The 14,616-nt window shown below is 46.1% G+C and overlaps 1 protein-coding gene across 3 annotated transcripts in view; it reads left to right on the top strand.

Annotated features, from left to right (window-relative positions):
• The window catches only part of ptcd2 (pentatricopeptide repeat domain 2), a 68,038-nt gene that overhangs the window by 30,125 nt on the left and 23,297 nt on the right, over positions 1–14,616 (top strand). For all 3 annotated transcript variants that reach the window (XR_011949033.1, XM_072516142.1, XM_072516143.1), the window contains exon 4: positions 2,098–2,215. Coding sequence is in view for 2 of the 3 variants with exons in the window: in XM_072516142.1 (XP_072372243.1) it covers positions 2,098–2,215 (118 nt within the window). In the remaining variant the exon portion in view is untranslated. The remainder of the gene's footprint in view (positions 1–2,097; positions 2,216–14,616) is intronic.

Here is a 14,616-nt window from a genome sequence, read left to right as displayed (position 1 = left end):
TGGTTGATTCTTAAATGCCCTCAGGGAATGGCAATAAATGTTGGCCCAGCCAGCGACCCCACATCCCATGAACGAATAAAAGAAAATTGCGTGCATGAGTGCAGCTACAACGCAAGAAGCTCGGCACCATCCAAGACAAAGCCACCTGCTTGATTGGCACCCATCCACCAACTTCAACTTTCACTTCTTCCATCACTGACGCATTGTGGCAGCAGTGTGTACCATCTACACAATGCACAGCAGCAACTCACCAAGGCTCCTCTGACAGCATCTTCCTAACAACACGGTTGGTGTTCCTACAATGCATGACCTGCAGCTGTTCATGAAGGCAGCTCACCACCATCCTTTCAAGGGCAATTAGGGATGAGCAGTAAATTTTGGCCTAGCCTGCGATGCCCACATCTCATGGACAAATATATAAAAAAAGATCTTCATGAACAACAAGGCAAGAAATAAATCTCTTAACCAATAAAAATTAAGATTGACAACTAAACAAAGAATGGACTGAGTGGGAAGATGAATTAAACTGTAAGAATACATTGTCAAATCAGATACAGAAATAAGTGATCATAGAATCCCTACACTGCAGATGGAGGATATTTGGCTCTTCAAGTCTACACTGACCCTCCAAAAGAGCGCTCTACCCAGGCCCACTCCTCCGCCCTATCCCCATTATCTCGCGCAATCCACCTACCTTTGGGCGGTGGGGAGAAACCAGGGCACCCGGAAGAAACCCACGCAGATACGGGGAGAACATGTAAACTCCACACAGGTAGTCACCCAAGGCCGGAATCAAACCTGGGTTCCTGCTGTTGTGAAGCAGTAGTGCTAACCACTGTGATACAGAGAGTAAGAGAAAGAAAATGTTTTTAAAAGTTAACTTGAAATGTTACATTTTAAACAATGCTTCTGAAAGCAATTCACAGTTGGAAGGATTGCAAGTCCACACTTATAGCTGTTCACTTTCTGGGCAAGAGGGAATGATTGGCATTCAATAACAATTCTAAAATCGTGAAAGGCTACTGAAGCTGAAGATGAAGTAGCATAATTTGGCCAAAACCTATGGCAATTTTCAATTCATGGGGAATCTTTTCTTTGCCACACAGTGTTGCTACCTGGTTGGTACATTTAATACATTAGGTATTTCTGGTTGTGCACGTGGCAATTTATTGTGCTTCGGGATCTTGTCTTTTCAATATTTATGAGATCTCAGTTTTGATGTCTTTTCATGTGCATGGGGCCTCACATTCCACATAAATCCTATGTGACTCTCAATGAATTAAGCATCACCAGCATGCACCCCGTCTTATTCCAAACATTTGGACACTTTGCCATTTATTACATGCAAAAGATTACATTTTGTATCATGGAGTATGGGTTGAATTGAAGGGAGTTCAATTTATAACAAAATAAAGTCTATAAATAAAAACTTGTTTTGTCACAAAGTGGCCATAAAATTTGTCATAAATACCCAACTGATCATTAATTGCCTTTTGTGATGAGGAAGAGTTAAATATTATTTGGAACAAACAAGTTCCTGAGCTATCTATTTATTCACTTCCTTGATTTTCTTGGGAGAGAGCAAAATAAAATATCTTCCCACACTATCCAAGGTTGTCAGTTAATGGGTTAAACCAGAGGTCATTGCCTTTGGTATCCAAACAGCCTTGTCATTGTGCTGATAGAAGAGCGGAGAGTATAAAATCGAACAATTGAATTTAACTTAGCATTTGGCACAACAGTTGTCGTCAAGTAATTAGTAACTTAATTCCGATCATGGACACTGCTATCGTTTTGTATAATTTAGTGACACTGGGGAGGGGCTCGGTGATGCAGTGGTTACCACTGCTGCCTACGGTGCTGAGGACCCGGGTTCGATCACGGCCCCGGGTCACTGTCCGTGTGGAACTTGACCATTCTCCCCATGTCTGCGTGGGTTTCACCCCCACAACCCAAAGATTTGCAGGTTCGGTGAATTGGCCACACTAAATTGCCCCTTAATTGGAAAAAAAAAATTGGGGTACTCTAAATTTATGAAGAAACAAAATAATAATTTAGTGACACTCGTGTGCAGTACTCTTCTTGTTTGTCCCATAGATACCATGCTGAGAACAGAAATATGGCATTTGGAGAATTCAAGTTCGGCCCTCTGTTTATGAGACTGTGTTATGAGCTGGGTTTAGAAGAAACTGCAGAAGAGGTGGTGAAAGACCAGGTAAATCATTCTTGACTGAGATCAATAGATTTTTGTTTGAACTGGACATCATGGGAAATGGAGAGAATGGAGGTAAATGGAGTTGAGATACAGCTTCCATACAGACAAGAGACTTGCAGAAGTCTTCAGAGTGATTGCCAGAGCACAAGAGCAGACTTGCTGACACAATTCATTAACACATCGAAAGAAAAACTCTTTCTAAAAGATAATTAGAATGTATATATAAGTTAATATAGTGTGTATATATGTAATATATAATGTGAATATATATTTATTTGTTTGTACGTCTACTGTTACATTTATTTAGCAATCAAAGTCTAAAACTGACGTGTTTGTTCCACCGCATCTGAAAGAGGATTTGTAGAGGCATGGATTAGAGCTAAAATAATCTTAATCCATCTTCGCATTTGATATGTTCCAATTGTCATGATAATAGATTGAAAATACCATCCTTGTTATCCTCAGTGCATTATCGAAATGGCCTGTAGAGTGGGATATGGTAACATAGTAATAATGTAACTGGACCCGTGCTGATCTAATCCAGGAATATGAGTTCAAATCCTAGCATGGCGGTTTGAGAATTTGCAGGTTTGAGAATTTGAATTCAATTTATAACAAAAAAAAGGTCTAGAATTGAAAAACTGGTATCAGGAAAGTGACCATAAAACTTATTGAATTTACAAAGATACGAATTGGGAGCAGGAGTGTCCTTCAGTGAAAGAAACCTGTTGTCCTTACTCAGTCTGGCCACTCAGTTATAGCAAACTGCTCAATGAATTTCACTTCAGAATAAAGGCACCACCTTCACAGGGCAACTAGAGGTGGAGAATAAATGTTAGCCTTGCCTGCGAAACTAACAGCCCGATACACTAAATGTTGTGAAACAGCCTTCTTGTTTGATACGCTTAACTCATCACAACAAACTATTGACGAATGTTACCACTAATAGCAGACCTAGAACCAATTGTTTTATATCCTTTCCAGGCACAACGCACAACTATACCGTTAGGTGCATTTTAGACATCAACATTAATAATTTCATTTATGCAACACAGCAGTACCTCAAAGTAATTATTTCTGAATGGAACACTTTCAGTTTTTTGAGAGAGCTGATAAGCGACCGTACAGATTTTGTTTTTAAATTTTAGCGTACTCAATTCTTTTTTTTCCAATTAAGGGGCAATTTAGCGTGGCCAATCCACCTACCCTGCTCATCTTTGGGTTATGGGGGTGAAACCCACACAGACATAGGGAGAATATTGATGCACAATCAATTACACAGACGAGAGTAGGGTGTAATCGAGGCTTTATTACACTGAGATGTGTGGCCTCCTGCAGCAGTTGACGAAATGGCTGCTGTACTGGGAGCGCACACATTTATACTGCTCCAACTGGGCGGAACCAGCAGGCAGGGATCTACCCCCATACCTGTAGAACAGGGGCCTTACCGAAAAGCACCTATACCAACATCCTATATATACAATAAATACATCAGAGGTGACTACCACAAATGTGCAAACCCCACACGGACAGTGACCTGGGTCCTCAGTGCCGTGAGGCAGCAGTGCTAACCACTGCGCCACCGTGACGCCTTTTGTGACCGAACAGATACAAGATGCTTTCTTTCTCATACAGTTAGCTTCTTTCCCGTTGCTTTTGACCAACTTACCCCAATTGAAGCAACATGTTCTTAAAACGATAATTCATTCATTGCATGTCTGGAGAGAATGAAGCTGGGGGAGGAAAGGCTGCTTTTAAATACAGCAGGAGCTAGAATTTATAAAGTGTCTTGAATGTAGTATAACATCCCAAGGTGTTTTATATGGGTATCTATGGGTGTTTGCACTGCCTGTTCCCAATGTGTAGGTCTCGCATCGCTGATGGCAACTCTAATATAAATCTGCCAGATTCAATAGGGCTGACATCCAGAAAGTCCTGCTAAAAATCATTGCCTTCCTGCGTGCTAATCTTGCTGAATGTGGCAGGTTTGCCCTAGGCTTGCTGCCTGCTGCACAACACCCGTCCTTCAGTAATCTGCAGTGAAAGTGTCCCACTGGTATTAATATGAAAGCAAGTTCAATATAGTCTACTTCGCCATCAATTGACCTGTTCAAAACTCTCAGCAATTTTGAAGTAACAGCTATTTTAATTGTAGCTCAAGCCTTTAACCCCAATTATTGTATTCAGTTCAGAATAATTCATACTTCTAAATGAATGCTAATTCACCTTTCGGCACACATTTACATGGGATATAACGTTGTCCAGCCATCCCTTTAAATATTGTCCTTGAGATTGAACTGCGGATCTGTTCATTGTGTATTAATGATCAATATTGTAGGTTTTAATGTTTGTAATTTCCTTGTGAATCAGTTTCCTCTGCGCCTTTTTAAAATTTTCTTATTGTACTGATATATATAGACCTTGGTAAAAAGAAACTGCTAACATTTGAAATATGAAATAAAGGAATAAGCAGCAGGAAAATCAGTTTGTGAAATAAGAATAATAATCTTTATTATTGTCACAAGTAGGCTTACATTAACACTGCAATGGCATTACTGTGAAAAGCCCCTAGTCGCCACACTCCAGCACCTATTTGGGTACACAGAGGGAGAATTGAGAATGTCCAATTCACCTAACAAGCACGTCTTTCGGGACTGGTGGGAGGAAACCAGAGCATCCGGAGGCATCCCACACAGACACTGGGAGAACGTGCAGGCTCCGCACAGATCGTTACCCAAGCAGGAATCGAAACCGGGGCCCCTGGAGCTGTGAAGCAACAGACATGTTGCGTGTAACCTATGAGCTGAGCATCTCTTTGTAGATGCTGTTTGACAGGGCAGCACGGTGGTGCAGTGGTTAGTACTGCTGTCTCACGGAGCTGAGGACCCGGATTCAATCCTGGCCTCGAGTCACTGTCCTTGTGGAGCTTGCACATTCTCCCTGTGATTGCGTGGGTCTCACCCCCACAACCCAAAGATGTGCAAGGTGGGTGAATTGGTCGCATTAAATTGCCCCTTAATTGGAAAAAAAAAATTGGGTACTCTAAATTTATATTAAAGAAAATATGCTGTTTGACCTGCTGTGAGTTCCCAGATATTTTGTTTGAGTTATATTACGCTAAGGGTTGGTTGTCGACAGTATCATTGCAAGTTAATTGATTACGGGGAGAAAATAGAGTTGCAGTAAGTGTATATTCTGATAACTTCCCAGTGGAAAATCAGTGAAACTGTAAACATTCAGGATTCCGAGCTGAAGGTACATACAGAACAGTACATGGTCATTTGATCCTCTATGGTTAATGCATTCATTGGATTGCAATTGAACTCTATGTTATCTGATTCCTAGCCTTCAAGCCTGAATCAATTTACATTCCTGTTTCTATCCCTTGCACCCTCCAACAACAGAATTACCTTGAAATGAAATGAAATGAAAATCGCTTATTGTCACGAGTAGGCTTCAATGAAGTTACTGTGAAAAGCCCCTAGTCGCCACATTCCGGCGCCTGTTCGGGGAGGCTGGTACGGGAATTGAACCGTGCTGCTGGCCTGCCTTGGTCTGCTTTAAAAGCCAGCGATTTAGCCCAGACTTCCCACTAGGTGGCAGTTTAATTCATAATTGAAGCACAGCCTCTAATCTTACTGTTCCAGTTTAATTGCACTCCATTTTTTTCGCACTATATACTCACTCGCATTTTAAAAAACAATTCTAACATGATACTGTGTGTGTGGTCTCACTAGGGTACTGCATTAGGAATAATAAAAGGCAGATTGAATTACCAGACAGTACATCAAATTAACGATTCTGATAATATTATTAAATGTGAAAGTAGTTCTTTGGCATCAATTTCATTTCATTTCTTTTAAATGTTCTTGCAACATACCTGCTCAGCAAGACAGGCAAATTGCATAAGTGAAGGTTTCCGAGAAAATAATACAAGGAATTTGAGTCAAGACAAAGACTGATTGATGCTGCAGCCTTGATAAATCTTCACAGACAGCAACTGGTCTCATCCAGTGCTAGGGGAAGGCACTAAATGGTTCTGCACCTCCACAGAGATGAAATGATCCAATCCTTATCTCTGAAGTGACAGTAAAACATCTGTCTGCTCAGTTGGTCGGAAATGAGCCACAAACAAGGAATGTCATCTTTAGCTGAGCAATCTATTGGAAACAAATTACATTTTGAAGTGTGGTTCTGATGTTTTATAAAGAAAGAAAATACATCAATTCTTTTGAAATAAAATTCAACGGACACTATTATAAACCGGCAAGAAATGAATGTCTTTGTGACTCAGTGGATAAATTTAATTTATGGCAGTTTGGCACAAACTCGTACCTAGCTGAAAGGAAGTGGTTGTTGGCAGTCAATCATTTCAGTCACAGGCCATTGCTCAGGAGTTCCTCAGGGTGATGTCCTGGGCCCAGCCATCCTCCCTTCCTTCACCAATGACTTTCCTTCCATTATAAGGTCAGAAGTGGAGATGTGCGTTTGCAGATAGGAACGAACATTCAGGCCTATGTAACCGAGTCAGGAGCACAGAGTTGGAAAGTTTTTCTCGACTCCAAACCCATCTTGGGAGAAACTTCCAAAATGGCCCAACTTTGTTCAAGGGAAGGGCGAGTGCGTGTTGAAGTTGGAACCACTTCCCCCGGAAACATTGCAGGGTCACTTGACTCGTGGAAGCCGCCGAGTGCCAAGTCGGGCTGTTGAAAAGACCCACCTCAGTGTTATGGGATTCATCCCCTTTATAATAAAAACAGCCCTCCAGCCCTCACCCATCTCACCTCCATACCCCAACCATGCCAACTCTACCTAACCTCCATGGCCCTTTTAATAATAATTTTATAGCTGCCATACCAACGTATTGCTAACTCATGCCAACAGATGATGCTCCAACACATTGCCATGGCTCTTTATTGCTTCTATGCCAACTCGTGTTAACCCATGACTCCCAAGTCATCCACATGATCCTTTATAGACTTTATGCTTAGTGCCAACCTGCACACACCTAAGATTCCCCCATTCATCTCCATGTCCCTTTGTAGCCCTATGCCAACCTAGTACCAATCCTTGCTAACCCATGCCCCCACCCACAGACTTTGCACCTATACCCTCCGTGCCAACACACCCAGTACCCATCGTGGCCAGATCTCAGGAGCCATGCTGAGATAAAATAAAATAAAGTTCTAAGTGTCTATTACAGACTTCATTATGTTAAAGAAACTTAGAAAAACAAACATGTCTATTTGTAGTCCAAAGATAGCTGATCCATTGAGAATGATGTATGTATGTGTACGGGGGGGACAGTGGTGTAGTGTTACTAGCTGGACTAGTAATCCAGAGACCGAGGGTAATGCTCTGGGACCTGGGTTTGAATCTGACCATGATGGATGGAGAAAGTTTAATTCAACTAAAGGAATCTGGAATTAAAAGTCTGATGATGACCATGAAACCTAGGGCAGCAGAGTGGCGCAGATGATAGCCTCAGGGCGCCAAGGTCCCAAGTTCGATCCTGGCTTTGGGACACTGTCCGTGTGGAGTTTTCACACTCTCCCGGTGTTTGTGAGGGTTTCGCCCCCAAAACCCAAAGGTGTGCAGGGTAGGTGGATTGAACACGCTAAATTGCCCCTTAATTGGAAAAAATGAATTGGGCACTCTAAATTTTTTTTAAAAGACCATGAAACCATTATTGATTGTCATAAAAACCCATCTGGTTCATTAATGTCCTTTCGGGAAGGAATTCTGTTGTCCTTACATGGTCTAACCTACATGCGATTCCAGATCCACAGCAATGTGGTTGACTCTTAATCGCAAGCACCAACTTGTTTTCCACTTTTTATTCATAATTTAAAGAGAAGGGAATTGAAATGACCTGACAGCTTAACAGTTCCAAAAGTTTATCCATTTATTTTTTGCACATATCTTAACAATCCAAATGGGTACCTGACCTCTCCAAAAGAGTATCTGATCTTTCCTCAAATTTATAAATCCCCAACTTCCGGGTGCGGCGATGACCAGCTAAGTCGCACGTTTCGGCAGCTCCCGGTGGAAAGGACTTTTGGGCTCTTAATAGGAGCCCCAACGGCAATTTTAACGGCTATAAACACTGTGCGGTAAACCAGAAGGGAATCCCCCCTGGACACGGATGGAAAAAGGAGAGGAAAGTGGCCGGATTGCGGTGGATCCTCTAGAGCAGCGGCCGGGAAGGCAGGCCCAAAGCAAGATGGCGTCGGAAGGAGGCAGTTTAATATGGGGCCCTGACCAACAAGAGTTCCTGCGGCGTTGCGTGGAAGAACTTAAAAAGGAGATGAAGAAGGAGCTGTTGGCCCCGATATTACAGGCGATTGAAGGGCTAAAGGAGGAGCAAAAGACCCAGGAGCAGGAGCTTCGGGTCGTGAAGGCAAAGGCTGCTGAGAATGAGGACGAAATACAGGGCCTGGTGGTGAAGACAGAGATGCACGAGGCACAACACAAAAGGTGTGTGGAAAGGCTGGAGGTGCTGGAGAATAATGCGAGGAGGAAGAATTTAAGGATTCTTGCTCTTCCTGAAGGTGCAGAAGGGGCGGACGTCGGGGCATATGTGAGCACGATGCTGCACATGTTAATGGGATCGGAGGCCCCGACGGGCCCGTTGGAGGTGGAAGGAGCCTATCGAGTTATGGCGCAAAGACCGAGGACTGGAGAAATTCCTCGAGCCATAGTGGTGAGATTTCTCCAATATAAGGACAGAGAGATGGTCCTCAGATGGGCAAAGAAAACTCGGAGCAGTAGGTGGGAGAACGCGGTTATCCGCGTATATCATGATTGGAGTGCGGATGTGGCGAGAAGGAGGGCAAGCTTTAATCGGGCCAAGGCGGTGCTGCACAAAAGGAAGGTTAAATTTGGAATGCTGCAGCCGGCAAGACTGTGGGTCACACATCAAGGGAAACACCACTACTTTGAAACGGCAGAAGAGGCGTGGACATTTATTGTCGAGGAGAAACTGGAATAAGCGGGCTAGAAAAAGAACGTTTGGGACAAAGTGGTGGGGCGAATATGTGGTGGGGCGAATATGTGGGGTGAAGAGGGGGAAGAGATGATTTCCCAAGTTGTTAATCCTGCGACCCTGTAACTTTTCTCTCTTCCCCATGTTGTGTGGGGGGGGGGGGGGAGGGAGGATGAGGAGCTGGGGGCGCCGGCCATTGGGGGCGGGGCCAAATGGGAAGCGCGGGCTTTGTTCCCGCGCTATGGTAATCATGGCGGGAACAGGGAAGCAGGAAGGAGGGGGCCTCGCACAGTGGGCCCGAGGTCACGGGGGGAAGCCGAGGTCGGCCAGAGTTTGCTGACTTCTGGGAGCAACATGGGGGGTGCAATTACGCTAGTGAGGGATCTAGTGGGGGGGGGGGGGTTAACTGGGTTGCTGCTGCTGGGGAGAAGGGGGAGCTGGTATGGGTGGGGTGGTCGGGGCGGGAGGGCGCCGTTGGGGGGAGATACGGCTACGTGGGAACCGGGTGAGGAGCTGAATTGAAAAAGGAGATGGCTAGTCGACAAGGGGGGGGTGGGGGGTAAAGAGCCCCCCAACCCGGCTGATCACGTGGAATGTGAGAGGGCTGAATGGGCCGATAAAGAGGGCACGGGGACTCGCACACCTAAAGAAACTTAAGGCAGATGTGGTTATGCTGCAGGAGACGCATCTGAAACTGATAGACCAGGTCAGACTACGCAAAGGATGGGTGGGGCAGGTGTTTCATTCGGGGCTAGATGCAAAAAACAGGGGGGTGGCTATACTAGTGGGGAAGCGGGTAATGTTTGAGGCAAAGACCATAGTGGGGGCAGATACGTGATGGTGAGTGGCAAATTGCAAGGGAAGGCGGTGGTCTTAGTGAACGTATATGCCCCGAACTGGGATGATGCCAACTTTATGAGGCGTATGTTAGGACGTATCCCGGACCTAGAGGTGGGGAAGTTGGTAATGGGTGGAGATTTTATTACGGTGCTGGACCCAGGGCTGGACAGATCGAGGTCCAGGACCGGAAGGAGGCCGGCTGCAGCTAGGGTGCTTAAGGACTTTATGGAGCAGATGGGAGGAGTAGACCCCTGGAGATTTAGTAGACCTAGGAGTAAGGAGTTTTCGTTTTTCTCCTATGTCCACAAAGTTTATTCACGGATAGACTTTTTTGTTTTGGGAAGGGCACTGATCCCGAAGGTGACGGGGACGGAGTACACGGCTATAGCTATTTCGGATCACGCTCCACATTGAGTGGACCTGGAGATAGGGGAGGAAAAAGAACAGCGTCCACCCTGGAGAATGGACATGGGATTATTGGCAGATGAGGGGGTGTGTTTAAGGGTGAGGGGGTGTATTGAAAGGTGCTTGGAACTCAATGATAATGGGGAGGTTCAGGTGGGAGTGGTCTGGGAGGCGCTGAAGGCAGTGGTTAGAGGGGAGCTGAATTCTATTAGGGCACATAAAGGAAAGCAGGAGGGTAGGGAAAGGGAGCGGCTGTTGAAAGAACTTCTGAGGGTGGACAGACAATATGCGGAGGCACCGGAGGAGGGACTGTACAGGGAAAGGCAAAGGCAACATGTAGAATTTGACTTGTTGACTACGGGTAATGCAGAGGCACAATGGAGGAAGGCACAGGGTGTACAGTACGAATATGGGGAGAAGGCGAGCAGGTTGCTGGCCCACCAACTGAGGAAAAGGGGAGCAGCGAGGGAGATAGGTGGGGTGAGAGATGAGGAGGGAGAGATGGAGCGGGGAGCGGAGAGAGTGAATGGAGTGTTCTAGGCATTTTATGAAAGATTATATGAAGCTCAGCCCCCGGATGGGAAGGACAGAATGATGTGCTTTCTGGATCAGCTGCAATTTCCTGAGGCGGAGGAGCAGGAGAGGGCGGGACTGGGAGCACAGATTGAGACGGAGGAAGTAGTGAAAGGGATTGGGAGCATGCAGGCGGGGAAGGCCCCGGGACCAGACGGATTCCCAGTTGAATTCTATAGGAAATATAAGGACTTGCTGGCCCCGCTACTGATGAGAACCTTTAATGAGGCGAGGGAAAGGGGGCAGCTGCCCCCGACTATGTCAGAGGCAACGATATCGCTCCTCCTAAAGAAGGAAAAAGACCCGCTGCAATGCGGGTCCTATAGGCCGATTTCCCTCCTGAATGTGGACGCTAAGATTCTGGCCAAGGTAATGGCAACGAGGATAGAGGATTGTGTCCCGGGGGTGGTTCATGAGGACCAAACTGGGTTTGTGAAGGGGAGACAGCTGAATACAAATATACGGAGGCTGCTAGGGGTAATGATGATGCCCCCACCAGAGGGGGAAGCGAAGATAGTGGTGGCGATGGATGCCGAGAAAGCATTTGATAGAGTGGAGTGGGATTATTTGTGGGAGGTGCTGAGGAGATTTGGCTTTGGAGATGGGTATATCAGATGGGTACAGTTGCTGTATAGGGCCCCGATGGCGAGCGTGGTCACGAATGGACGGGGGTCTGATTATTTTCGGCTCCATAGAGGGACGAGGCAGGGATGTCCTCTGTCCCCGTTATTGTTTGCACTGGCGATTGAGCCCCTGGCCATAGCATTGAGGGGTTCCAGGAAGTGGAGGGGAGTACTCAGGGGAGGAGAAGAACACCGGGTATCTCTGTATGCGGATGATCTGTTGCTATATGTGGCGGACCCGGCGGAGGGGATGCCAGAGATAATGCGGATACTTGGGGAGTTTGGGGATTTTTCAAGGTATAAATTGAACATGGGGAAAACGGAGTTGTTTGTGGTGCATCCAGGGGAGCAGAGCAGAGAAATAGAGGATTTACCGTTGAGGAAGGTAACAAGGGACTTTCGGTACTTGGGGATCCAGATAGCCAAGAATTGGGGTACATTACATAGGCTTAATTTAACGCGGTTGGTGGAACAGATGGAGGCGGACTTTAAAAGATGGGACATGGTGTCCCTGTCACTGGCAGGTAGGGTGCAGGCGGTTAAATTGGTGGTCCTCCCGAGATTCCTTTTTGTGTTTCAGTGCCTCCCGGTGGTGGTCACGAAGGCTTTTTTCAAAAGAATCGAGAAGAGTATTATGAGTTTTGTGTGGGCCGGGAAGACCCCGAGAGTGAGGAGGGGATTTTTGCAGCGTAGTAGGGACAGGGGGCGGGCTTGCACTACCGAGCCTAAGTGAGTACTACTGGGCCGCCAATATTTCAATGGTGTGTAAGTGGATGGGAGAAGAGGAGGGAGCGGCGTGGAAGAGATTGGAGAGGGTGTCCTGCAGGGGGACTAGCGTACAAGCTATGGTGACGGCGCCATTGCCGTTCTCACCGAAGAAATACACCACAAGCCCGGTGGTGGTGGCTACATTGAAAATATGGGGGCAGTGGAGACGGCATAGGGGAAAGACTGGAGCCTCGGTGCGGTCCCCGATAAGAAATAACAATAGGTTTGTTCCGGGGAGAATGGATGGGGGATTTGGAGCATGGCAAAGAGCAGGGGTAGCACAATTGAGAGATCTGTTCGTAGATGGGACGTTTGCGAGTCTGGGAGCGCTGATGGAAAAATATGGGTTGCCCCAAGGGAATGCATTTCGGTATATGCAACTGAGGGCTTTTGCGAGGCAACAGGTGAGAGAATTCCCGCAGCTCCCGACGCAGGAGGTGCAGGATAGAGTGATCTCAGAGACATGGGTGGGGGATGGTAAGGTATCGGACATAGAAAGGGAAATGAGGGATGAGGGGGAGATCATGGTAGATGTGCTGAAAGGGAAATGGGAAGAAGAGCTGGGGGAGGAGATTGAGGAGGGGCTGTGGGCTGATGCCCTACGTAGGGTAAACTCATCGTCCTCGTGTGCCAGGCTAAGCCTGGTACAATTTAAGGTGTTACACAGGGCGCATATGACTGGAGCACGGCTCAGTAAATTTTTGGGGGCAGAGGATAGGTGTGCGAGATGCTCGAGAAGCCCAGCGAATCACACCCACATGTTCTGGTCATGCCCGGCACTACAGGGGTTTTGGGTGGGGGTGGCAAAGGTGCTTTCGAAGGTGGTGGGGGTCCGGGTCGAACCAAGCTGGGGGTTGGCTATATTTGGGGTTGCAGAAGAGCCGGGAGTGCAGGAGGTGAGAGAGGCTGATGGTTTGGTCTTTGCGTCCCTAGTAGCCCGGCGCAGGATATTGTTAATGTGGAAGGAAGCCAAACCCCCGGGTGTGGAGACCTGGATAAACGACATGGCAGGGTTTATAAAGTTAGAACGGATTAAGTTCGTACTAAGGGGTTCGGCTCAAAGGTTCACCAGGCGGTGGCAACCGTTCGTCGACTACCTCACAGAAAGATAGAGGGAATGGAAAAGAAGAAGACAACAGCAGCAACCCGGGTGGGGGGGGGGGAGGAATCGGACAGACTCTCAGGGATGTTATTGTATATATATAGGCACTTGTTTTAGGTCATGTATATTGGACTGTTGGATTGTATCTTTGGAGAGTATTTATTTTTGACAAGGCAGTTGCCATTTAGTTTGGTTTTTGTTTCTGTTCATATATTATTTATTTATTTGTTTAAAACTGGCCACTGTTATTTATATTGCTTTATTGTTGTTTAAAAGAAACACTACGTACTGTTATGTTTGGCCAAAAAATCTTGAATAAAATATATATTTTTTAAAAATTTATAAATCCCACACATTGTGATTCAGAAACCTTGTTGATGACTTATTTGTGAAGGCAGCTGGCTACATGATTAAATGTGCTGCTGCTTCTGTTAAGTGCAGATATGTGAAATATGTCCTGCCCCACCCACACCCTGGCAAAAATGGTGGTTGCCAGATATGGGAGATATGGGAGCAGGACATCTGCATTTGGGGCTCCAGCGCTATTTTGGCTGAGGTGCAGAACCCTTCTATCTCTGTGAAAACACAGGCCATTATGTTTAGCACCATTCACAACTCCGCAGATTCTGAAATAGTCCGTGCCTACATGCAGCAAGACCAGGACAACTTTCAGACCTGGACTGAAAAATGAGAAGTAACATGTGCGCTACATAAGTGCCAGGCAATGACTGTCTCTAACAAGGGAGAATTTAATCATCTCCCCCATAGGACATATTGGCACTGGAGGGAGTGCAGAGGAGATTCACTAGGTTGATCCCAGAGTTGAGGGGATTAGATTATGACGAGAGGTTGAGTAGGCTGGGACTGTACTCATTGGAGTTTAGAAGGATGCGGGGGGTCTTATTGAAACATACAAAATTATGAAGGGAATAGATAGGATAGATGCGGGCAGGTTGTTTCCACTGGTCGGGGAAAGCAGAACTAGGGGGCATAGCCTCAAAATAAGGGGAAGTAGATTTAGGACCGAGTTTAGGAGGAACTTCTTCACCCAAAGGGTTGTGAATCTCTGGAATTCCTTGCCCAGTGAAGTAGTTGAGGCTCCTTC

The sequence above is a fragment of the Scyliorhinus torazame genome, chromosome 9, assembly GCF_047496885.1.
Source record: "Scyliorhinus torazame isolate Kashiwa2021f chromosome 9, sScyTor2.1, whole genome shotgun sequence".
In the NCBI taxonomy this organism is placed as follows: domain Eukaryota; kingdom Metazoa; phylum Chordata; class Chondrichthyes; order Carcharhiniformes; family Scyliorhinidae; genus Scyliorhinus; species Scyliorhinus torazame.
The sequence above is the reverse complement of the archived record's forward strand: the minus strand, read 5'-3'. Positions and strand labels throughout refer to the sequence as shown.